Genomic DNA, 26,867 nt, shown 5'->3' with positions numbered 1-26,867 from the left:
GAAAGCTCCAGAAGAGCTGCAGAGAGAACAGTGTGATGAGATTATGTCGTCAAATGCTATTTGCAAGGTAAAAAATGAAGCTTTAAAGTATATCTCATATGTTGGAAATATTTGAACCATTCTAATAGCAGGGTTTTTTGTAATAGTACATGTATGTGATTAATTTCCCGAGAACTGCTGATACTTGGAAGGAAATACACTTTGATCGAAGAAGAAAAAGCAGAGCAACACCAAAAACAAGAGCAAAGAGGAGACAAAAAGCTGCTTTCAGAAATATTTATTGGATTTGTTTCTCTTGAAGCCAGCTTCTTCAACTGTCATAGAAAAATTATTTTCACAGAATTTGCATCTTCTTTCACCAATTAAAATATTCACGTACAAACAGGAAAATCTGCAAATATATAACATTACAAATGTAGCACAGCCAAAAGTCTGATATCAGCTGTAATATGATGAAGTTAATGTGTTAATTTAGTTGTTTGTGTCATAAAATCTTCTGCTGAGTCAAACAAAATGAAACCTTTGTCTAAATCTGTTAGCTGAACTGTTACCGGAGTTGTTTCTGTGAACAGTAAGGCTTCAACGAGAAAATCACCTCACACATTGCACCAGAACCCGTTCATGCACCACAACGCTCGCTGAGAGGCTGAAAGGCTTCAGACTAAATATCATTAACTGATGTTTATATCATCGGTATGGGCAAATCCAGCAGGCACATGAAACCAGACGATATAAACATCACCGAGTCTTCCTCCTGTGCCGAGGCAGTGCTGACTTCAATTTAGAAAGACGACGACATAGAAGAAACTATCTTAAAATATATTAACTAAAAAATAAAATCTTATCTGTTTCATTATATTGCATAGACAAGTGATCCTTCGTCGCCCTGCAGTGCAAACCTGAGGGTTGTTTAACACACGTACCAGACTTGCTTGTACATTCACATTTGTCCCTCGTATTCCCTGAAAATAAACTATTTTCCTCCCAGTAAACACACATCCCTTTAATGAACAGCATAAACCACACCTGGACTGTACACCTCATTCATCCTAGATAAAACAAGACACCACGAGGATTAACAAACACCAAATGAATCAAAAACACAATAAAAATCACAACATTGTTCAGTAAAACGGCTGGTGACCTCATCACATGGGCAATTTTGGCGAAGGTGACTGGCTTCTACCGAGGGCAAGACTCATCTGGAAGACAGAGAGACGGAGGGGTGAATTTTTAATCTGATTTTATTTAGCAGTTTGGAATCTTCCCATTCACCAGAAGTGACATTTATGGCTTCACGAGGCCCATAAATGCGACCACAACTTTCCATTTGCTTTCCACCTTTAATTAAATTACAATATTCACAAGTTCTGGGTGATTTTTAGTCCCCGTTTATTCATTTTACTGAGCTTGCCCACACTGCTAAAGCTGCTGGTATTTGTGAAAATCGGTCAGTTTTTGATTTAAAGGAGTAGAGTTGAGTTATTCCATATTTCTCTTATTGTCAACAAATCACATTAAAAGGACAAAACCTTTAAAAAAAATGGTGCAATTTGTTTAACTTAATGTGTTCTGACATGCTAATTTGTGCCATAGTGAGTAAATATTTCTGTGCTAATTAGCTAAGAATCTGAAGGCTAGCATGTTAGCTGTGTTCCGTAATTAACCCACATTTAACTTCTTCTGTTGAAGCATAAACTTCCTTAAAAAAAAGAAATAATGTAAAGACAACTATGAAACAAATACAAATATATCTTAACTTTTGAATCAACCTGCTGTACTGTTTGCAACCGAGCTAACAGACATGCTAACTGACTGCGAGTTCACTAACTTAGAGAGATTTTTACTGCATCAGTTCCTCCTATGGAAGCAATTTGTGTAAAACTCTGGCAAATAAATGCCAAAAGTGATTTAAGAGTAAATTTAAAAGATTTAAGTGAGGTATTGTGACTGAATAGTGCTTTTACTTGTCACTTAATACTATCTATATTTCCGTAGCATTTAGCCAAAAGTCATTCTTTTTCTACTGAAGATATATTTATTGGGTCACAAAGACTTTTTACCTTTTTAAAATGCTCAGTAATTTCCGTAATAGCTGGGAACTGTAATTTTTTTTTAGCAAATGTTTCAGAAAACAGCAGATTTAGGGCAAACAGTTGGGGTTAACCTTCAACAGGCTAGCTTTGTGGACATCACTGGCAACAGTCCAATTCATAATGGAGCCGAGCAAACACTGGCCAACAACCACTCATGCTAACATTTACACCATTTAACCTAGCATGCATGTCTATGGACTGTGGAAGTAGGACAAAAAAAACAACAACAAAAGTCCACCTCTCGTTTGCCATGGATCTAATTTTGACATGAAAATATGGCTGCAAATTTGTCAAACTGTCTGTCAGAAACTAGTATTGCCAAAGATTCCATGTTTGTCAGTGATGACAAACTCCTGATTAGTTAAGTGACAAATTTCTCACTATTTCCAAAATGTTGCCGGGCATTTGCCACTCATGCAAAAACAAAACAAAACAAAAAGCAGAGACTATGTGGCAAAGGTTTTTGCTGCAAATCCCCTGCTACTTGACTGTTAACATCTTGGTTTTGTAAGGGAGGCGTAAATGCATTTGCTGGCATCTATTTTTAGCCACGGATTAGCACACATTTAGTGCTCTGCTGAGTATTTAAAGAGCAGGATGGTGTCTGTGAGACGGACTCAGAAAAACTACAATCTTCATAATAAAAAAAAGACGTCACTGAACACAACAGTGTGTAGTTTTTGGTACAGCGATGAAGGTCAATGGCACAGTGACTTGACTACTTCCATACTTGTTGGGGTCATTCATGGTTTTGCTCTTTCTGTATGATTTGTTGACTGTAAGAAAACTACAGAAAATCACCAGCCTCATCCCGAGGAAGGTTCAGGCCTCTAAAATCAGCTTCACATACAGAGAACTCTCACTAGACTTTATGCTTTTTGAGAAGGGGGTGACACTGACCCACTCTTAGACGTGGCCCCGTTGTGATCCCGGTGCTCCTCGTGCTCTTCAACACCACCGGTCCCGCCTCCACCTCGCCTTCCTCCTCCTGAACATCCTCCCCCTGCAGCTTCTCCATCCTTCCCAGCTCGTGGGGGAAGGAGGTGAACGTCAGCATGAAGGTCTCTGACGGATATTCACAGACCTGCTCCAGCTGGTCCTCGTCGAAACACACCTTCCCCTGCAAACACGAAGGCAGACGAGTATGCAAAAGAGTGCTTTTTTGGACATTTTTCAGTCTTTGAGGAACATATGAGGAGTAACAGGAAGAGGGAAGGGGAATGACACGCAGCTAATCGGTCAGAATCCATCCATCAAGTCTTTTTATTCGATTTTATACTTGTAGGAGTTGTATTTTTGGTTCATTTGAGTGAACCACATTGAAATCACCTCTCCATGCAAGCCAATATTCGGATTCTCGTTCTATATTTAGCATAATTTGTGTTTTTAATCTATCTGTAATGTGTAGGAACATCTCGGATTACATCTAGAGAATTAAAGTAAACCAGTAACAGAGAGAAAAACAAAGCTAGATATTTGAAATTTGACGCTACTGCTCCCTTCTGTTCCTTATTTGCATACAGGATTTGAAGGTTTGTTTAGCAGTTTGGGATCTTCTCATTCACCAGCTGTGACATTTATGGCTTTGAAAAGGCAATAAATGCAACCAAATTTCTCCATTTGCTCTCTAGTAATTATCAGCTTTAACTAAATAATGATTTCACCAAGTCATAAAGGATTTTAAGTGACCATTTCTTCATTTTGCTGAGCTCACACACATTGCTAAACCTGCTACTATTTGTGAAAATCAGTCCGTTTTAAATTAAAAGACAAGAGTTGTGTTTTTCTGTATGGAACAGAACAAAAGAGTTTTAAAAATGGTGCAATTTGTTTGTGTTTTTGGTAACAATTAATTTTGACATGCAAATTTGTGCCACAGTGAGCCGCAATTTCTACGCTGATTAGCTAAGAGTCGAAAATGTGTCTTAGCTTGTTGCGGTGTCGCATCATTAATCGACATTTAATTTCTTCTGTCAGAGCATAAACTTACCTAAAAAAACTGGTAAATAATGTAAAGACAGATACAATTCTAACCTATAGTTGAATAAACCTACTGTATGGTTAAACAGCAAGCTAACAGACATGCTAACCGATGGCTAGATCGCTAAATTTGAGAGATTTTCACAGCTTCACTTTTTCTGTCAGAGTATAAACTTGCTGTAAAAATAGAAATATAATGTGGAAACAATTATGAGACAGATATGAAGCAGATACAAATATAATGTACATTTGAATAAACCTACTCTACTGATAGCGAACAAGCTAACAGACACGCTAACTGACAGCTAGATTGCTAACTAAGAGTAATGTGAAGACAGTTGTGAGACAGATATAAATGCTACATTTTAAAATTTAGATTTAATGGCCAAGAGTGGACTTATTCCATCTTTCTGTTATTGCCAATAAATCCCATGAATATATAAAAAAAAATTGGTGCAGTTTAATGGATATTAATATTTCTGCCAAAGTAACTAGACATTCTGCAGAATTCAAAATAGATCTTAACACAATTTTAAGAAAGATATTGTCTGTTCACTGTACAGTAACTGTAAGGAAAATATGACTGAAAAGTTAAAATCCAAGACAAAATCAAAAAGAAACTTGCCATCCAAATCCCATAATAACATCCACCCCATTTTTACAAAAATACTCTAAAAGCTTTTAAGTATGTTTGTTGGACAGTAAAAACTACATATCAGTTTGACAACTGATAAGAATTTAAAAAAGATAATGTTTTGCAGTGTACGCATTCATTTTTCAAATTAGGAAACTCGTGCTGCTGCTTTTGATTCTGTGGTTTTGTTTTTATCTTAAAATGGTCTACACCGTTTGAGTCATCACCCTTTGTGCTTTCAAGCAACAGTTCAAAAATACCTCAGCAGATTTTTCACTCAACCCCTCATGCGGTCAACCCTGTAAAATACATTATTATTTATTATTTCTATTTGGAATTTTTAGTTAATTTTTTTTCTATATTTGTGTTTATATATCTAATTATTATTAATAGTTTTATTTATTTTTTGCTCGTGTTGTTTTTCTATATTTGAGTCCTACAGGGTTAATGAATGTTATGGGGTTAAATGTCAAAGATAAAATCAGGTCAAGGTAAAGAGCTGCATATTTCCTCTGATGTGTGCTGACATGGTCAACATGTAAACTCAGGCTGGAGGCCATGCAGAGTGTTTACTGACAGCAGGAGGATCTACACAGCAGAAATTATACTTCTGTGGACCGAATCAGGATCAGTGATTAACATACATATGCAGAAGCAGAAACTGTTCTGGTTTATTACTTCTCCTAAAAAAGGAGAATCAGGCCTCAGCTCGGTTTTGCTTCGACCAACCAACAAATGTTTGAGTTTGTTTACTCGATGTGGCGTAAACAGTCAGGCTGAATCCGAAGGGAAACAGCAGCACGTCTTATAATAACAGCTGTGAGGCCCAGACGTGCAGTAAACACACCCAGAGGTGGCTGCAGAAGCCATGTTCATGGAGCTGCTGATGGCAGTCTGCAGAGGAGGGCAGATAATAGCTCTGCATTAGGGAGGCCGGCCAAACCATTGCTAAGACACAGGAGGCTAATCCTCCCTCCCTGAACCTGATTAACTCGGGCCAACACAGCAGGACGACAGAGGCACTCGGGTACAAGAGAAAGAAGGAAGTTTATGAAGTAATATTTGACCTCACATCTCCAGAGGTGCATGAGCTGAATTCAGTGGAACATCCTATAAAAACAAACATTCCAAAGATTAATGGCATTGCTTGAAGACACAACAATGAAGCAGGAAAAACAGGAAGTGCAGTCAGGTTTTGATATACTCAGGGAGTATGTGATGCACAGATTTCCACAGTAAAAGCACACGTACGAAGAAAAAACCTGAGTGGAGCTGCGGGAAGACGAGGCTCAAGCGGTTCACCCCCCGCTGTGACCTGATGGTGTGGCTCAGAGGGGGAGGGAAGGAGGCCTGACGTCAAACAAGTCTGAAGGGCATCAACGTGAGAGCGACAGGTGGTCAGAGATTCACTCAGTGGTCACTAAAGAGGAGCGCTTACAGGCAGAATTACATGATCCCAGCCCTCAAAGTGAAATAAAGGATCCTGCATTCAGAGAAATTAACGTTTATTTAATTACAAGTCACACTAATGGACTCTTGAGATGTGGAGGAATCAATTTTACGAGTTTCTCTTTCACTTAGCTGCTGTAATTGGTGAAACAGATGGTCCCGTAATGCAACAGTTTAGTGTCTGAGTCGCATTTAAAAACAGACGCGGCGTCACTTCCCCGTGTCGATCTTTGTGTCGAAGTGCAGAAGTTTGAAAGGAGAAGTGAGACAAAACATGCGGCCTGACAAGAGAGTTTCTGTCAGACCGAATAACCAGCCTGTAATCCTCTCAGTGTGGCTGTCAAAATCAGTTTTTACTGGCCGATCCGTTGCTGTCGAGCCGTTCTCTCATCTCTCTAACACTGTCTGTCTGCCTTCTCGGTTTTCCACTGAGAGTCGGCAGCCTGCTGTCAGTAGCGCTCAGTGGAAGGTCAGCGTGGTCGAAAACCGTCTGCCAAGGCTTCAGTCTAACAGCCCAAACCCCCGCTAGGAAGCAGCCAAGAAGACACAAAGAGCGATTTGTCCGAGAGGCGGCGAGGGCTGACTCAACAGAAATGGCAGAATTGGTTCAAGGGAACAAGGAAGCAGCCCTTAGATGTACACTGAGGGGAAATTACCAGCAGTTTGACAGCTCGTAAACAACAAAACAACATCCAGTTCTTCTAAAAGGCACTCCAAATCATGTCAGTATCCATCTGTACATGATGGTGTCAGAAAGGACAAAGTTTATTCATGCTCTGCTGAGCCACTCTTGCCTTTCCTTTATTACATAACAGCTTGTTTCCCACATTGTCAAACAAGGCCTGGATTCATAAAAAGTTAAAAAGAGGAAACAGAAAGTCTAACGTGAGATTGATTTGTAGTTTCAGGCGACTCAGCTCAGCCTGAGTTATTACTGTAAATACCAGCGTGTGTTCACAGCATGATGTGATGTTAGATAGGCAGACAAGAGCAAAACAGAAAAAAAAGAGGAGGAAGGAGGTAGCTGGCTGCCGTTATGGTTTTCTACTCAACTTTTTAGTCTCCACTGAAGCCTGAAACATTACTGTCTCTGTCTGCAGAAGTCTAAACAAACCAACCACCACTTTAAAACACTAAATTACCCAACAAGCAGTTTGATTTTTTGTGTGTCTTTACAACAAAACTGCACAGCTCGACTTGAAGATGGGCAGTGCAGCAGGTGAAAGTCAAAAGTCTGCACAGAATTAGAGAGCAGAAGCAAATGGCAAAGGAGATCACTCCAGGATTTTATGGCTAAGAATCAAGATGTCGTGCTTGATAAGGCTTTAACCGGCTTAGCTCGGTCTCTGCGATCGTACTTCTCAATCAAAAGGGATGTTCTCCCCAAGTGAAAGGTAAGACCAGGTGACAAACCGTCTCTGGCGAGGTTGAGGAAGCAGCAGAGCGACCACCACTCTCAAATCTGGAAATATTATCAAATCGAACGTCTTCCAATTTGAAGTTATTGCAGGAGAAGCTGTTTTTTTTTGGTGTCTGGATTTGTTATTTATGTGAGTGTAAGATAAGAAAAGCGACAGTTTCTACTCACCCTTTTGGGAGTCCCTCTGTTCTTGATCAGACAGGACTTCTCCAGATTCTGATATCCGCCAATCACCTCAATCTCCTCCACTGTCGGGTACTTCTTCTTCGCCGGTTCGACGACAGCGGTGGTCGTCTGCTGCACCGGGGTCTTTACGGAGGTCAATCCTGCTGTTGTGGGTCGCACCACTGACCCCGTCACTCCTCCTCCTCCTCCTCCGACAGGCTTCTTCGGGGTGATGGTGATGGTGGCGCCTCTCTTCACTTGACCTCCAGATGCGCTCCTGATGGAGAAGAGCGTTGGCGATGGGCTGGGTGATGGAGAGATGCTGGGGGATTGGGCAGGAGATGGAGAACTCGGGGAGGAGGCGGGGGTCGGTGTGGATTCTGCAGGTTTCAGGGTATTAACCGGGGACTGGCTCCTGAGCAGCGACGGATTGATGGTGATAGTTTGCTTATTCTGAGACGGAGACACTTTGGGGTTCAGTCCTGGTGCTTCTTGATCTTTCTCCTGGGCTTTGAGATCGTCTTTTACCTGCTGCTTGAACACTCTCTTGGGGCTTTGCTGCAGCTTTGTGTCCTTTAGGGGAGCATTTGGTGAAGCCTTCAACACTTCCTGCTCCTTTAACTGAAACTGTTCTATCTGCCGCTGTATCGACTGAACCCCGCAAATGTCTTCACTTTTGCCGTCTCCCTGCTGCGAGTTTGACACGAGCGGCTTCACTTTGACAAGGTGCACCGATGACGCGATTTCCACCGTCCTTTCTCTCACGCACAAACCCGACCTTGAACCCACCTTTTCCAGGTTGTAGATCCGACTCATGGCTGCGAGGGAGTTGGGATGAGGTGGTGAAGGGGAGAGAGATTTATCCAGAGGCGATGTAAACCCCTCGACCTCCTCCTCAGAGAGCTCTTTCTCTTCTTCTTCTTCTTCTTCTTCAGCCTGATGTTCTTCTCTGCTCTCGTGTCGGCCTCTGTGGCGTCTCAGCTGCTCTTCTACATGTTTCAGGGGGTCGTCTTCATCGTCGGATATCTGGAAGCTATCAGCAGTAGTTTCAGAGGCAGCGTTCACTTCCTCTGCCCCGACAGCTTGTGAAGCAGGAAGTTGAGGGCAGGTTTTCAACACGCCGACTTCCCGTTTGACGTCAGCCGCGACTGTCTGCTCTACTGCGTCTTCCTGTCCTCTCTCTGCTTCGACCTGTCTCCTCTGCACATGAGCTGCAGCTTCCCACTCTTTCTCTGTTTCGCTTCCCCTCTCTTCATACCTGTCCTCGGCCTCCTGAGCGTCATTTATCTCTGCAGCTTCACCTCCGTCCTGAGCGTCTCTCTGCCGCTGCCTCTCCAGCTCTCTCTGCCGGATCTTCTCTCGCAACGACTCGATGCGACTCAGCGGCTTCCCGATCCTCCAGCTGTCCCTCCTCTCAACCCCTCGGCCTTCTTCCCAGTCTTGCCCCTCGCCACTTTGACCTGTTTTTCTGTCCACCATTTCTTCTGCAACGTAAAACACAGTCCTGGGGATCTGAATCTCCAGAGGGCCCGTAGACATCCCCATGGGCGCGATCCTTTTTGGGGATCTGGGGGTTATATCATGACCGAGGCTCTCTGATCCAACATCAGCTCTTGTTTGTGCCTCCTGTATGGTCTCTTTAGTCACTTCTTGAGCAGCCTTATAACCCCTTTCTCCTCGGTCATTGCTGTAAACAGTCGTGTCTCCTATTTTTTCTATTTTACTAATAAGATCCTCTGTATGTTGGGACAAAACAGAGTGTGTCAGGTAAGGTCCTTGTGGTCCGGTACCGCTCCACTCCTTATGTAGACTCTGACTACACTCTTTGAAAGCTGAATCATGTCTGTGGTGACTCGGACTGAGCGGGTCTTCAGAGGCAGAGATGTCGCGACTAGATTCTGGAGGGATTTCGAATCCGTCCTCTCTTGGTAAATCGGTTTTGCTGCAACCTTGCGCCTCAATCAGTCCTCCTGTCTCGGATTCTTTATCGATGCTCGCCTCCTTTTCCGAGCTTTTCTCACTTATCAGTCGCTTGACGTCTCTTTCAGCTCTTGCTTTTCCATCCTGCCTGATCGGGACTCTTCTAGCGAACGATATTCCCTCTGTGTTTTTAACCGATGCCACCGTGAACCCTTTATCTCCGTCTGCATCGACTACCTTCTCCGCAGCCCTCTTGTCAACGGGTTCGACTTTCCTAACTTCACTGTCAGCTTTAACGCGTCCGTCTCTGTACTTTCCAAACCGATCTTTGTCTAAAAGTCGTGCGCACCCCATTTTGATCTTGTTTTCCTTCCCTAAACCTGCCACGTCTCCCCATGGTGCCACACTCCTGTCTGAATGAATCCTCTCACGTATTTTCCTCTCAAAATATCCTTCGTCTCCTAACCCGTTCTCCTTGGCGCAGATGACTCGATCGGAGAAGCTGAACGAGCGTTTCGGGACGCCTTTAAACAGCAAATCCTTCGCATCCGCCTTCCTCTCCTCTGATTGTTGGTCATCCTGATCTTCTGAGTATTTTCTCCTCCCCGGTTGGAGGAAATTATCAGAGCTTTTGGATCGAGACGGAGGCTTGGGGTGCTCTCCGAATCTGCTGAGCAGCTGGCTGACCCTCCCTCCTCTCTCCACAAACACACTATCGTCCAAGCTATCCTTCCTGTCGTCTTTATTGATAACCGTCGCCTGACCCCACGGCTTCTCCTTCTCCTTAACAGTCTCTTTCTCCCTCAGCCAGGACATATCTGTCCTCAGCTCTCTGCCAACACTCTCCCTTCTTATATCCACGTTTCCTTTCACCTCTCCATCCTCTCTCACCTTCCCTCCTGTATTCTTCTCTTCAGGGCTCGCCGAGGGCTTTATGATCAGCACCTCGGAGGCTCTAATCTCAGTGACGCTGCCTCCCCCGGCCAGGATCTCCCTCAGGTCCATCTTCATCCCCCTCTTCCCCTGGTTCTCCTCCTCAGGCCTCTCCCTCTCCACCTCCCTCCATCTCCCCCTCCTCTCATCGCTGCCTTTCCTGTCCTGCTCGATGATGATGATGTTGTCGGCTCGGATAGTCCGCAGACAGGGAGGAAACGAACCAGATGGTGGATGATCATCTTTGTCCTCGGCGTCTAGTTTTACTTTGAGGAATTCCTGCTCCTTAGCTGACTCCTTCCACTGGATTTTGTCTTTCTCGCATCCATCCCTGTTGTACTCTTTCCCTTGACTTCTCTCAACGCTCCTCTCTTTTTCCCGTGGTTCACTCAGATCCCTGAACCTCTCTATTTTCAGCTCTATATCTCGTCCTCTCCCCGACTCCCCGTCTTGACCTTTAGGGCTCATTTTATCCTTCTCCCTCTCCTTAACTTCTGGCTCATTCCCTACTTCCACATCCCTGCCCTTCCTCCATGCGCTCTGTGTGCGGATGAATGGATTTTCATGGACTGGAACGATGGTTTCCACAGACACCTGACTGGCCGGTTTGGGCTCTGCATCCAGCCACAGTGCCGGGTCGGGACTGAGCGACGGTTCGCTTCCCAGATTAACGGTTACCGAGCTGTCGGTGTCGCTCAGACCGTCAGAAGGAGATCTGACGTCCACCTGCAGCAGACAGGTGTTACTGTCCTTCTCCCTGTCGCCCAGACTCTCCTGCTTCATCTTCCTGCGCTGGATGATCCCTCGCTTCCAGGCAGGCATGCTGGCAAACTTCTCCTCCTCCTCTTTTTCCCTCCTCTCTCGCTCCTCCTCCTCTCTCCTCTTCTTCTCCAGAAGGAGTTGCTTCCATTCTGGCAGAGAGGCGACAGACATAACAGAAGAGGGGCACGTCGTTGGACAAAATGGTTCCTCTTCAGAGCCTCTGGGAATCGTCTGCAAAAACAGAAAATGGAATAAATAATCAGATTTGTGTTAAAATCATGTTAAATTATTAAACAGACTTGATTTGTGCACATAATACACTTTTTAAAAACTCATGTTTGCATTGTTTCATGACATAAACAAACATTTGTCAGCATTACCCTGCACACGAGTTTAATTGTGGTCAAAAAAATAATAATCCTAAAAGTCATAAAAATCAACTTGCACCACATCATGCTAAACCAGTGTCTGCTTTAATGTAGTATTTATGATGGAAATAATAAATCACGCTCACCAAAAGTCCAGTTCATGCAGAAATAACACCGTATCCACCTCCACTTTACATCTCCACTCGTGCGTAAAAACGCTCCAATCCACGACGCACAGAAACCTCTTTTAATTAACGGATGAATCACAAACGGAGAGTTTAGAGGGGGAAAAATTAGAGAAACTACGACAAGACTTGCCGGTACATGAGAGCAGAGAGCAGGAAAACACCTCCGTCGTCGGGATGGTAGTAAATATCTCCAGCTTCAGAGCCGCAGCGCAGTAATCCGATAATTACGTTCAATTCCGTCAGGAGAGTTTAGTGGCACACACCATATTGTGGGACCTAAGAAAAGGCGTTTAAAGCACAGAGCCGTCTGCCCGGCCAGCAACCCCCCTCCTCCTGCAGGATAATTGGAGAGGAGCTGGAGGGAGGTGGAGGCTGGAAGAGGCTGGAGATGATCAGCAGAGAGAGCTGGAGTTCACCTGAAGAACAAGAAGAACCAGGAGGCTGGTTTTAGCCACTCCTCTTCTGTTTTTACTTCACATCACTGCAATTTGTAACGCAGGGATTCTGAAAAATATTCAGATCGTTTAGTCTGCTGAAGCATGCTGTAAAAATAATAATAAAAACATTTATTTATCTATTTATTTTTTAGAATTTACTGCCATTATCTTAACTGGTTCACTACATTTAACTGCAGAATTACATTTTTTATTTTTACTATATTTAAATCAGCAAAATTGCTGTTATTTTGCAGATATTTGCCATCCTTTAAATATATATATATATAGTGAGAACTGAAAAATCTTAGCTAACTTTACTATTATTCTCTGCTGTTAATTAACAGATCATTAATAATTAATACATTTATAAATAATTCATAATTTCCTTGTTAATTGTCCATAATAATAAGAATCTGGATTGTTTTAATAAATGGTCATTTGTTCTTTTACATCATTTAACTGTCAACTGTAAAAATAGTGATATTTTATAGATAATTGCTGCTAAATATATCTTTGTTCTGGTAGTGAACACAATTTATTACTGGTAAAATAAAAAAAATACAGAATAAATCTTCATCATGATGTTAACTGTAAAAAAGCAAACAAAAAAAGGTCAAAATTGTAAATAATGTCAACAGTAAAAATCTGTATTTTTACAAACGGTAGTTCCTCCTTTTATATTTGACAAAAAAATTACACATTTTTTAATGTATTTATTAAATTTAAAACTTTTATATTATAGATTGCCTCTGTGTCATTAAATTCTAGATAATAACCTGTAAGAACACAGAAAAAACTAATATCTAATCATTCACTTATTGACCATAATAAAAAAACAGACACAAATAAACGTCCAGATCATAAATGTGTATTTTTCAACCAGCAGTTTGTTCTTTTTCAGTGAGTTACTGCGGCTGTTTGTTCCATCCTCGTCCATAATCAGCAAATGAAGTTCAGAGCCTCCCATTAATATCATGTTCTCAGTGTTTACCTGCGACATTTCGGCTGTTATTTCAGACGAATATCAAGTGGTTCCTGACTCCCTGTTGCCTTGACAACGAATGTTATAATAAAAAAAAAACACACAGCGATTTTAAAATGTCATCAATCTGCTTCTGCTCTTTAAAAATACATAAAAACAGACATAAACAAACAAACATGTCAGTATTTTACATCAGTAACACTCGGCTTTGCGTATGAAATCCAACATTACAGTACTTTAGGTCAAGAATGAACAGCATTCTTTTTGGAAAATAGTGGTTCTCCTGATTATAAAGTAACCTGAAATACCAAGAAAGATCAGCCCAGCGCGTTCAAGTCCCTCAGCTGCAGAAATACCTTCAGAGTAACAGAAATGAAGCCTGAGTGTGACGAATAAACCTGAAATTAGTGTTCAGAGACACACAGTGATGGCACACGGCTGTAACAACATCCTAAACAAAAACGACGTAGTGGAGTAAAAAATTCAACATTTGGATTGTTTTATTACAGTTTTTTCTGGATAAAATTGATTTAGATCTAATTTTACCTCCTAAATTATACAAAATTCTAAGAAACCTTGTAGAAATGTACTTAACCCTTGTGTCGTCCAGCAGATCAGATTGACTCGTTTTAAAGTTTGAAAATGTGGAAAAAAAAAAAAATTCCACTGTGAAACTTCTGATGTCCACATTTTCAACATTTTTGGAATTTTTTTGAACATTTTTGGTGTAAAAAAAGATGTCAAAAATATTTTTTTAAAAATATCATAAGTTTTACTGATATATATGTAATCACTTCAGATATTTTTAGGATTTTTTTTGAAGATTTTTACTCATTTTTTGAAATTATTTACAAGAATTTTCTTGCCAAATTCGGGGGAATTTTTTAGTCAAATCTTAAAAGGAAATTTTTGAGGAATTATTGGAATTTTCTTCCTGAAAGTTTTGCAAATTTAAAGTTTGAAAATGTGGAAAAAATATATTTTCAGTGAAACTTCTGATGTCCATATTTTCAGCATTTTTGGTGGAAAAAAAAAGAAATGTTAAAAATGTTTCTTAAGAACATTCACATAAAAATCGACCAAAATCCTGCGAATTTCACTGGATTTTGGTCGATTTTTATGTGAATGTTCTTAAAGAAAATATTAGAAGCTTTACTGATACATATGGAATCACTGTAGATATTTTTAAGATTTTTTAGTAAGATTTTTACTCATTTTTTAAAAAGATTTAGAAGAATTTTCTTGCCAAATTTGGGGGATTTTTCAAAATAAAATTTTTTAGGAATTATTGGAATTTTCTTCCTGAAGGTTTTGCAAATTTTCTAAAATTTGGGGGATTTCTTTGCTGAATTTTTGAATTTTTTCAGACAAGGAAACTCTATTTTTGGTGCCTGTAAATGAGGACAACAGGAGGGTTAAATTAGAGCCACTTTTGGAAACAGTTTGGCATTTAGGATAAAAACATTTTGTAAATAAAACTCTCCTTTTTCTAAAACCACATTGAAAATGACACAAACAGCAGACGTGAGCCTTTCAGAAGATCGCAGAGACTCTCAGATTTAAATCACTTCTCCTGCTGTGGAGCTCCAAACAGCTGCATCCTGCTGCTGACCTGAACACACAGGTAGGACAGATCGTCTCCGTCCAGGGAGTGAGCCAGGGCCAGGTAGGCCGACAGAGTCCCCGCCAGCAGCAGCCGGTCCAGGGACAAGGCCGGCAGCAGCCACAGCACCACGGCCAGCTCCAGACACACCGGGTGGCGGAGGTGAGACAGGAGGCGGCGGGCGGCGGGAGACTCCTCAGACAGAGGGTCTCCTAAACCCAGACACTCGTAGTACACCTGGGAGAGGACAGACGGGTTATTTCAGACGTTTTCAGAACCTGTAGCTAACTGCTGAATTAGATCGGCCTAAAACAATGCATTACGTCTTACACGGTACACACATTTTCTAATCTGTTTTTGGTATTAATGAGCATCTTTTTTAAATGCAGGGAATTGAATTCATTGATTCATACCATGAATTTCCTACTTCTGAAAGCAGAACTACCACAGAAGAACTTTAAAAGTTCTGGGCCTCACCAGAAAACGTCACAGGAGAAAGACTGTCCTTGCATTATGACAGTGTTGTTTAGCTCATTAGAAGGCGGTTGTTATTAAATTGGGACGGTTATTTAGTTGACATTTTATCCAGTTATTTTTTATTAATTAGTGATTGTTTTCATAATAAATAATTATAGAATTTGTAAAGATGTGATCATAATAAACAAAAAAGCATTAGTTTTTTTTAACTTTTAATAGAAATGTTTTCAAGATATATCCCATGGACCTCAAAAGTCCCTCAGTTATAGACTGACTCAAACACAGCTATGAATCAAAATGAGAGTTGTGCTCCTTGTTTACGGGTGAATCCAAGAACTTCTAAAAGTCGGTCAGTCTTAAGTTTAAGTTTCCAACGACTCCTAAAACTCTGAATGCGTCTTTGTCATTCTGGTTCTTCTGTACATTTATTAAAGCTCTTCCCACCTGCTTGATGCCCAGCAGCTCTGGGTAATCAAACATCATGAGGATGCTGCAGATGATGGCCCAGCAGAGGAAGTGCAGCGTGAAGCAGAGCAGAGGGAACCAGATGCTCCAGGGTGCATGACGGACCGACCACAGGCAGGGGGCGCCGGTCACTGGCTGCCAGTACCGCATCAAAATCTACACAGGAGAGAGAATAGGGATGTATTCTGTCATATGTGGGGCAGATAAATGAAACAACAGACATCTAAGGTGTGTGTTTGTGTACCTGGAGGGCCAGAGCAGTAGTGAAGCAGTACGCCGTCCTGTTCAGAGGCCCGAACACCGACTGGAGAAGCTGTTTGACCGGAGACCAGGCCAGCAGACTGTGCTGTGTGGTGAAGAGAAGCAGCAGACCCAGATCCACCAGCAGAGACCTGAGGACTGAGCCGTCCTGCAGGGCCTCCGACCACGGTATGGAGTCTTTAGAGCGGGCAAATATTGTTATTTGACTCCTATTGGGCTTTAATTAGGGCTTAAAGTTCACGTATATGACAATTAAATCAAAATATATCAACAATCTGCCCAGTTTGGACAACTAAAGGAGACAGTTGAGCATCTATATTTTATTTAATTTACAGTATGAACCCATAACAGAGTTCAAACTGGTATAAATCAGCATCAACACATTTTATTAACAGAGAAAACTGGACGTTCGTAAGAGTTTAGCAGCAGGACAGCAGCAGTGCTTCCAATGAGCCGCTGAGAACACACAAGCAGTGTTCACAAGCACTCAAGCATTAAAAATGTCACAGAAATATGATGAAGAATCCTCTAACCCAGGGTTTGTCAAACTCATTCTAGTTCAGGTTCCATTCAGCTCAATTTCATCTCCGGTGACCATAAACATAATAAGCAACATAATAACCGGTAAATAACCACAACTCCTAATGCTTCCTTTGTTTTGGTGCAGAAATGCTCACGTTTACGGAATTATATTTTTACAAAACATCGTGAACAACTTGAAATTTCTTTAGAAAAATGAATTCAATTTCAACAACATTATGCCTCAGTTTATCATTTACACGTTACAACTTACAAAATAATACAAAAATGAGACACAAAATGACAAAAAACAGATAAACAACACATATCAGACAAAAAACAACGAATAAAACGAAACACGAGATGACAAAAATAAGGCGGAAAACAACAAGAGAAACAAAAACGAAACACAAAACCAGAAAAATGAGAAATAAAACAACAAAAAAAGTGACACAAACAACAAAAGTCAGGCCAAAAAAAGACAAGAAAAAACAAAAACAAGAAAATTTTTTACCAAACAACGAATAAAGCAAAACATAAAATGAACTCAAGCAAGACAAACATGAAACACAAAACAAAAAAAACATGAGACAAAAGTCAGACAAAATAAGACAAGACACAACAAAAACGAAATATTACTATATAAATATTCTAAAAAATTATTATTTATACACTATGTGCTCTATATACACACAGTTTTTTAATGTATAAAATATGAATAATTCACAGATTTGAATGAGTTGATGCTACATTAAAATGAAATAAGACAGTTTTTTTGGCTTGCTGCTGCACACGGAAGAATCTGTAGAAAATAAGCAGCACTTATTTATATTTCTTGTGTGAGGTCTGTACATTTTTGCTGCTGTGACACTGCTAATTTTGCAAATGTGGGATTATATGCACAGTTTTGCACAAGTAACCACTTAAATATGTGCTTTTTATGTTTACTTTCCACTGGACATGCCATGTTGTGCATCTTTATGTCTTTTTAAGGTAATTGTGTACCACAATAGAGATATTTTACATTTCTTTGTAGCTGTTCTATATCTAATGTAATAAAACAAAAGGGGAGAAACTGTGAGTTGAATTCTTGTTGTTAAATACAATGGATGCAAAACATAACAAAACCTGAAACTGACCAGAGAATGCAGACACACCTTAAAACAGTCTTGTAGTGAAAAATGAAAAAGTTTTCTCGCCCAACGTGGGGCTCGAACCCACGACCCTGAGATTAAGAGTCTCATGCTCTACCGACTGAGCTAGCCGGGCACTGACACCTGTCGGCCGAAAGGCGTCATATCAACAGTGCCACTCATCCACTGCTAAAAGTTTACACATTTAGTAGCATGTGCAATAAATGGCAATAAAGCACCTTGTAATGACTTGTAATCAGTTTTACGTACTAAATTCTTTCTGTTCACGGTAAACTAGTATAATAGTTGTCCATTCAGTAGTATTTATAAATCCTCCGGGGTTGCCTAACCTCTGCTGGCCGCCTGCCCGCAGCTCTTACCTCGGCACAGCGTCGTCTCTCCGGTGATGTTGTGATAAATGGCCCGAAACGACACGAACCGAATGAAGTCCGCACCGGTGATGAAGACGAACGCAAAGTTGAGCAGAGAAGCGGTGCACAGAGCCCAGCCTCGTACCGAGCCTGACGCCATTTCAATCAGTAGATATCTTCATTTGGCTCCCACAGTTCCGGGACGGAAGTTTGTGTCGGTACCGGAAGTAGACACACGGTGGCGCTGCTGAGCGGCTCATAGTAGAGTGCCTGTATAATCATTATACTATACTATATACTATATTATACAGGCACTCTAGCTCATAGGGAAGCTTCTCAACCTCTGCTTCCCAGATGCTTCTATCTATCTATCTATCTATCTATCTATCTATCTATCTATCTATCTATCTATCATCCATCTTTGCTGTAGTGAACAGACACAAAGCAGATATCTTGTTGTCACGAGTTTTAAACCCATTAAATAACTTCTGGCACACAAAACTAACACATGGAGAGAACAACAATGGTGAAGATTGCTTGCAGTGATTTTATTAAGATCAGAAATCATGTAAAATGCTATAAATCAAGGCTGCTGGTCCTTAAGTGAGGTTAACTTCACCGCTGTAGCACTCTACATGGTAGTTCTTGTTGAATGACGCCACTCGAATGGACTCTGTTGACCCCTGAAACAGTCCGAAAGAAAAGCACAAGCATCATTTCACTTCTTTATGGTCAAATTGTAGAAATCTTTGTTCCATTTAGATCATTTTCTGTCTCTTTGTACCAAGTTTTATCTTGTTATAATTGGTTATTTGTTCCATTTAGGTGATTTTGTGTCTCATTTTGATCATTTCCATCTTTTTGTGCTCGTTTCCGTTTCATTTGGGCCGTTTTGAGCCACATTGTTGTCACTGTGCATCTTTAATGTCTTTTTGAGGTCATTTTGTGTCCCATTAGAGACATGTTGCATTTGTTTGTAGCTGATCTATGTCTAAGGAGACAAAGGAAGAGAAACTGTCCTCAGAAAGCTGAATTTGCTCTGACTTGTTACAGTTTTTCTCAGTCGCTTTGGTACGTTTCTCAGATCAGAATGGAAATTCTCAAATCTACTTGTTCAATCTTCACATTATTTTGCCACTTTTGCCACACGAAAAAGCCGTTTTTCATTTTGAGAAATGCACTTTTTGTTTTGCAGATATCGAGGATGATTCAATAAATGTACAAGCCGTCATGCACCCTGGAGCATCTGGTTCCCTCTGCTCTGCTTCACGCTGCACTTCCTCTGCTGGGCCATCATCTGCAGCATCCTCATGATGTTTGATTACCCAGAGCTGCTGGGCATCAAGCAGGTGGGAAGAGCTTCAATAAGCCGCGCTAGACCCAGCTCTGAAGACGCAAGGGTCTAGGAACTCTCGACAGGGAGGGAGGCGGGCTGAAAGGTTGTCTTTCAAATCACTCTGCAGCAACTGGGTAGGTATACAACCAATCAGCACAACTATTAGGCTGACGTAGTTCCAAGAGCGCCGGAAATCAGAGGATGCGGTTCGGTGAAGCCTTATTTATACAGTCAATGGGTGAAGCTCAAGTATATTACAGACATGTTAACAGAAAGATTATTCAGAGTCGGTGCTAATGGAGCTCAACGACTGTTGTCGTTTTTGTTGTCGACCCTGGCAGAGAATTAAATTTGTTGCCGTGTGTTGTCTAGCGCGGCTAGGCTAGTTGTTTCCGGTTGTTTCTGTCAGAATCGTCACGCCTCTGTCGTCACTTAGTTACGCCCGCCTTCTGACTCTACACTTCATGGTGATTCGTCGGCCAGTTTTCGGAGCATCCAACCTCGAGGCTTACCGATGGTAACTAGACCCACCCTGGCAGAGAATTAAATTCGTTGCCATGGGTTGTCTAGCGCGGCTAGTCTACAAAAGCGACTGAGAAAAACAGTAAAAGCAGCAGAGACTCACTTCAGTGGGCAGTATGGGCATCCTGCAGGCAGCACAGCGGGGCGCCTGGACCCTGAAACCAAGAGCAAGTCTCAGTGAAAAGGTCTCAGAAACTGAGGAGACTGTGGGTGGGACTCGTCTCAGTGAGAGAACCAGAGCTCCTCTTTTTCCTCCTGCACGTGAGCTCCAGAGCGTTTGGTTCGCTGCTTTTACCTGCGATAGTCGCTGATGCAGTAAATCCTGCAGTCTGAATCCACGGCGAAGCTTTGACCCTCCAGGTTCTGTTTACAGATGACGCAGCAGAAGCAGGACGGGTGGTACGATTTCCCACGAGCCTGCAGGACCTGAAGATACAAAAATGAGCCACACACGATTTTCCCACACATTTATAAACGGACAAACACTCACCAGGTCTGAGATTAAACACCCACAGCTGTGACACACTTCTACAGACGGATGGACTCCAGAAAACTGCAGGAAATAAGACAGAAATTCATTCAAAAAAATCATGTTTCCGTCACATTTCGACCCACTAAAAGCCGACAGACTCACCATAAAGTCCTCCACACAGTAGATCTGGCCTGAAACGGTATAAAATGGGTTTCCACTCAGCTTTTTACCTGATATGAAACAGATTATAGTGGTTTTAGGGCAAATGTGGCTTTTTGATATAGCATCTTATTATCTTATCTACATGCAAATGGGAAAAAATGAAATAAGATCAAATAATTGAACTCAAATAAAGAAATTCAACGAATCCAAAACACAAAAGACAAGATGAATATAAATTTAAATCAACAATAGACTAAAACAGTAAAAAAAAAACAAAAAAAAAACAAGAAATGAGAAAAAAGCATTTCAGAGATTAGGTGGACATTAAAGTATAAAGAAATAACTGAAATTAAGTAAAAGTGTGCATAAGTCTATTTAAAATAGAAAAAATAACTGCTGTATCTGTATTTTGGTCATTGGTGACTGAATTTAGGCGACTTCGCATCTTGTTGTAGCAATTTTTGGGTCCTTCAGAGGTCATTTTGTGTCATATTTCAGATATTTTGCATCTCTTTGTCGCCATTCTATGTCTAATCTAACACAAGACATTCCATTTTAACGGCAACTTTACTTGAAGGATGTTATTCTTAACAAAATTTAAAGTGTTTTGCTAAAAAAAAAAAAAAAGAGCACAAATAAGCAAAGAATGAAAAGCAAAGCGTTAAAAGCTCAGAATAAAGCAGCAGAAACAGTAAAAGTACATGAGTTTAAAGACATTTTGCACACTTTTATTTTAAATAAACTCACTGCAGACGCTGCAGGTGAAACATGCGTCGTGGAACAGCTGTCCCATCGCCCTGCAGGCCGTCCCTCCACCAAACACCGCCTTACTGCACCTGGAACAGCTTCCTGAAGGCCCAACATGCAGCCAGGAGTAGAAAAACGCCAACGTAAAGACTGACAACACGTTCACACAGCCTGAATCAGTCTCACATGTAAATATCCAGATTTCTCACCAAACCGAGGGCTGCTGCTGGCGCTCGGGTCCATCAGGATTCCTCCAGTTGTCTGGTCTGAGCGTCTGAGCATCTAATTTTACGTGTCCTGCAGACAGCTGTAAGAGGAGCTGCTCTACAGTTTACTACATTCAGACCGTCCGACTCCTCAGGCTGGGTGGCAACAGACGAAGACAGCTGTGAAGTCTGAACTCCATCAGAGCAGAGCATTAAGATTAAATCTGCATCGTAAAGATTCATTTTGAGCTATAAATGTAGATTAAAATAAAAGTTAAACATCCAGTAAAAGTGTTATTGGAAAAAAAGTCAATGAAACATGAAAATTAAAGGTGTTTATTGTGCAGAAATATTACTTTCAGAGCATTATATGGTAATATTGTGTGTAATTATTGCTGTCTTTCATAAAGTTTAGATAATTTTAGGTCATTTAAATGCTGCTGCTTAACCCTGTAAAACCCACTGATGCAAAAATACAAGTTTTATTTTTTTAATTTAATTTTTTTAAATTATTATTTTCTGTTATATTTTTTACTTATTTATTTACTAATTTTCTCTATATAATATATACTAGATTTTATATATTTTTTACATATATTTTAGTAAAAAATAAATTATACATACATTATAATTTTTTTGCTTTATTTTCTTTATTTTTTGCTATTTGTTTTGTATATTTGGGTCAAATCGGGTTTTAAGCTGAAATACACACGTGGACAAAATTGTTGGTACCCCTCAGTTAAAGAAGGAAAAACCCACAATTCTCACTGAAATCACTTGAAACTCACAAAAGTAACAATAAATAAAAATTTATTGAAAATTAAATAATCAAAATCAGCCATTACTTTTGAATTGTTGATTAACATAATTATTTAAAAAAACAAACTAATGAAATAGGGCTGGACAAAAATGATGGTACCCATAACTTAATATTTTGTTGCACAACCTTTTGAGGCAATCACTGCAATTAAACGATTTCTGTATTTGTCAATGAGCGTTCTGCAGCTGTCAACAGGTATTTTGGCCCACTCCTCATGAGCAAACAGCTCCAGTTGTCTCAGGTTTGATGGGTGTCTTCTCCAAATGGCATGTTTCAGCTCCTTCCACATATGTTCAATGGGATTCAGATCTGGGCTCATAGAAGGCCACTTTAGAATAGTCCAACGCTTTTCTCTCAGCCATTCTTGGGTGTTTTTGGCTGTGTGTTTTGGATCGTTGTCCTGTTGGAAGACCCATGACCTGCGACTGAGACCAAGCTTTCTGACACTAGGCAGCACATTTCTCTCCAGAATGCCTTGATAGTCTTCAGATTTCATCGTACCTTGCACACTTTCAAGACACCCTGTGCCAGATGCAGCAAAGCAGCCCCAAAACATTACTGAGCCTCCTCCATGTTTCACCGTAGGGACAGTGTTCTTTTCTTCGTATGCTTGGTTTTTGAGTCTATGAACATAGAGTTGATGTGCCTTACCAAAAAGCTCCAGTTTGGTCTCATCTGTCCAAAGGACATTCTCCCAGAAGCTTTGTGGCTTGTCAACATGCATTTTTGCAAATTGCAGTCTCGCTTTTTTATGAGTTTTTTTCAGCAGTGGTGTCCTCCTTGGTCGTCTCCCATGAAGTCCACTTTGGCTCAAACAACGACGAATGGTGCGATCTGACACTGATGTACCTTGGCCTTGGAGTTCACCTTTAATTTCTTTGGAGGTTGCTCTGGGCTCTTTGGATACAATTCCAACGATCCGTCTCTTCAATTTGTCATCAATTTTCCTCTTGCGGCCACGTCCAGGGAGGTTGGCTACTGTCCCGTGGGTCTTGAACTTCTGAATAATATGAGCCACTGTTGTCACAGGAACTTCAGGCTGTTTAGAGATGGTCTTATAGCCTTTACCTTTAAGATGTTTGTCTATAATTTTTTTTCGGATGTCCTGGGACAATTCTCTCCTTCGCTTTCTGTTGTCCATGTTCAGTGTGGTACACACCTTTTCACCAAACAGCAGGGTGACTACTTGTCTCCCTTTAAATAGGCAGACTGACTGATTATGAGTTTGGAAACACCTGTGATGTCAATTAAATGACACACCTGAGTTAATCATGTCACTCTGGTCAAATAGTTTTCAATCTTTTATAGAGGTACCATCATTTTTGTCCAGGCCTGTTTCATTAGTTTGTTTTTTTAAATAATTATGTTAATCAACAATTCAAAAGTAATGGCTGTTTTTGATTATTTAATTTTCAATAAATTTTTATTTATTGTTACTTTTGTGAGTTTCAAGTGATTTCAGTGAGAATTGTGGGTTTTTCCTTCTTTAACTGAGGGGTACCAACAATTTTGTCCACGTGTGTAATTTCTGTGCTGAGTCCTTTTGTCTGCAAATCTGTTACTCTGCTGCTTTTTGTGACTTTCAAACATTATTGCCAGATTTTTTTTGTTCTAAAACTCTAATAAGAGACTCCAGAATTTAGAATATATTTGAAAGTAAAATGAGGGATGTAATTCGTTATAGAAGTACAAAAAAAAACAACCCACGGAATAATTATATGACCCATGAAACTACGGGTTCCTGAACGCCACGCAGATTAATTAAAAAACTGATGTCCGCTTTCAGATTATTCTAATTTAAAATACAGGCACAAATAAAGCATATGGTTGAATTAATGTTCATTTGTGGTTTATTATGATCACCAAGCTGTCTGTGCAGAAACAGGAGCTGTGAAAGCTTCAGTCTGATCATATTTCTGTGGTGCTGCCTCCACGTGGCCTCTTCAGTCTTCAGCTTTTGGCCTTGAATAAATAAAGAAAAAAAACATACTTGGATAAATTGCAAAAAATAAAAAATAAAAAAATGTAAATCTGGCTGTGATGGTTCAAGAACAACTGGCAAAATACTATAATATCTAAAAAATAGTGACAAGTACGACAATTATCTGTAAAAAATATATATATAATTTTTTTTGTCTGCATTTATTCTCATTGTTTAACTCCATGGAAGGGGTGTCAACACTTTATGAGATTAATGCATATTTTAGTCTTGCAGCCAAATATTTTATTATTTAGCGCATGTTTGTAAAAAAATTAAAAAATATATAATTATAATTTATCTGATTTAAATACAGTAAAACAGCATAATGTTATGTTTATTCATGATGCATGGTAAAGGTATGAATTACTATTTGTTAATTTTTTTTTTAAAAATTCACCTTTTTTAAAAAAAATAATTTTTCTTTTGAACAACTTCATATATCTGTAAAAATAATTGTTTTTTTCCTGATTTAAATACAGTTTAAAGAAGTATTTTATGTCAAATGTTGTAAAATAAGAAATCACTGTTTGTTTGTTTTTTAAAGAAGTAATATTTACATCATTTATGCGTGGAAAAGCCCACAACAAAACTCTGTATTTTCACAAATGGTGACTAATTCTTTGACAGTGTGACTGCAAAACCACGCTATTTTATTGTATTTAAATGAGCTAAAAATATCAGTATCTTGTAGATCGATGCTGTTATTTTCACTGTTTTTCAGTTTTTGAACGTTGCATATTTTTTCTGACACTTGTTTTTAAACAGATTTTTTTACAGTGCAGAGAAAAGCCTCACATGATGAATTTTTAACTTTTCAATTAAATGTGACACATTAATAATCTATCATAAAACACCTAAAATGTCCACAGATTAATGCTACAACTGCTGATCCGTCTCAATCAGCTCCTCTGCAGACGATTCACAAACAGAATCTTCCTCCATGAGTCGGTCTGCAGCACGTGTTCGAGAACTCCGACAGCTGCTCCGTCCTCAGAGACTCTGAAGCTGTTCTCCTCTACGCCCACTCTGTATGCTGTCAGACTGGTTCAGCAGAAAACCTGACAGTCGTTTGCATGTTTGAATGTATAGAGAGTGTGTTTGGGGCCTGAACTGTTCTGACAAATGCAGAAAAGTTCAGAATAAATGGAACTTTTGACCCGTTTTATTCTGTGTTTATTGTTTAGTTCTGTCATTCCGTCTTTAGATGAGAAAATGATCAAACTGAGGCTTTGTTTTTTGGTTCAAGGTGGATTTTTGGTTAAAGAGAGGTAAATATCTAAGCAGGGGTGACAAACATGAGGCCCGTGGTCCAAAAGTGGTCCTCCAGAGGGTCCAATCCGGCCCTCAAAGTGTAAAAATTACATAGAAGACATTAACTGCAGATTGTAAATTAGTAAAACTATAAATTTAAAATAACTTCTAGACCATGACAAGTTGTTTTGACCATAAACTAAAATACTAGATTGTTCTTTTGTCATTTCGTGTCTCATTTTGGTCATATTTTGTCTGGTTTTTGTTGTTTTTTCTCTGATTTTTGTCGTTTGTCTCATTTTTTTGTCATTTTGTTTCTGTTTTTTTTTTGTCATTTTTGGCCTCATTTGTGTCATTTGTGTAATTTTTTGTCTCATTTTTGTCATTTGTCCATTTTTTTGTCCCTTTGTAACTTTTTTGCCTAATTTTTTGTTTCTTTTTTGTTCAATTTTGTGTCTTTTGTCTAATTTTTGTCTCGTTTTTGTCATTTTGCATCTCATTTTTTAAATATTTTGTCCTATTTTTGTCTTTTTTGTCTGACTTTTGTCATTTTGATTTGAAATTGAACTCACTTTTCTTCAGATATTTCCGGTTGTTCATGATGTTATGTAAAAAAAAACAAAACTTAAATGTGAACATTGTCAGAATGAACTTTTTTTTGCACTAAAACAAAGGAACCAGTAGGAGTTGTGGCTATTTATCGGTTATTATGCTGTGGTTTTACCGGTCACTGGAGATCAAACTGGGCTGTTTGACACCTCTGGTCTAAATCCTGTGAAAGTGGAACTCCTCGGCGTGTTCATGGCCTCAGGTAGGTTTTTGAGCAGGAATGTTTCCACGTCATGAGGCGTGTGGAGGCAGGAGGAATCCTCTGGAACTCTTTCTGTTATTCACTGACCTGCTAGCAGCCTCACACACGGTTAATCACATTTTCATCATCATTTTAGTGTGAAAAAATGCGGCTGACCAGGACAAACCTGATTTCTGAATGTAAACAGATTTTGCTCATTTGCAAAATGACTCATCTTAAGTTCACTTTAAACCAATCTAACCACTTTAATTCCTGCTGTTTACCTCTACAACACGATCCTTTTTGTCTTTATATTAAAAGGCCCTTCCTCCCGCAGCCTAACGTCTCCTCTTTCTGTCTCCACACCCCTTTCTCTGCTTCGTTTTGGGCGCATTTACGCAGCGTCGGTGCCAACAA

The 26,867-nt window shown here is 40.1% G+C and overlaps 3 protein-coding genes and 1 non-coding gene across 4 annotated transcripts in view; all 4 read right to left on the bottom strand.

Annotated features, from left to right (window-relative positions):
• Positions 1-26,867, bottom strand: part of rps5 (ribosomal protein S5) — a 256,311-nt gene that overhangs the window by 47,680 nt on the left and 181,764 nt on the right. The window lies entirely within an intron of this gene.
• On the bottom strand, positions 263-12,335 carry ppp1r18 (protein phosphatase 1, regulatory subunit 18). Its single transcript, XM_022213670.2, has 4 exons — positions 11,874-12,335; positions 7,748-11,590; positions 2,997-3,216; positions 263-1,202 (listed from the first exon to the last, which is right to left on the bottom strand). The coding sequence occupies exons 2-4, from the start codon at positions 11,528-11,530 to the stop codon at positions 1,183-1,185; spliced, it is 4,023 nt and encodes a 1,340-aa protein (XP_022069362.1). The 5' UTR covers positions 11,531-11,590; positions 11,874-12,335; the 3' UTR covers positions 263-1,182.
• nrm (nurim) lies at positions 13,205-18,370 on the bottom strand. The gene is made up of 4 exons (XM_022213679.2): positions 18,173-18,370; positions 16,124-16,317; positions 15,859-16,035; positions 13,205-15,174 (listed from the first exon to the last, which is right to left on the bottom strand). The coding sequence occupies exons 1-4, from the start codon at positions 18,321-18,323 to the stop codon at positions 14,899-14,901; spliced, it is 798 nt and encodes a 265-aa protein (XP_022069371.1). The 5' UTR covers positions 18,324-18,370; the 3' UTR covers positions 13,205-14,898.
• On the bottom strand, positions 17,856-17,928 carry trnak-cuu (transfer RNA lysine (anticodon CUU)). The gene has a single exon. It is a non-coding gene; the product is annotated as a tRNA-Lys (tRNA).

This window comes from Acanthochromis polyacanthus, chromosome 11, assembly GCF_021347895.1.
Source record: "Acanthochromis polyacanthus isolate Apoly-LR-REF ecotype Palm Island chromosome 11, KAUST_Apoly_ChrSc, whole genome shotgun sequence".
Classification (NCBI taxonomy): domain Eukaryota; kingdom Metazoa; phylum Chordata; class Actinopteri; family Pomacentridae; genus Acanthochromis; species Acanthochromis polyacanthus.
Note: the sequence above shows the minus strand (reverse complement) of the source record. Positions and strands in the feature narration are given on the sequence as shown.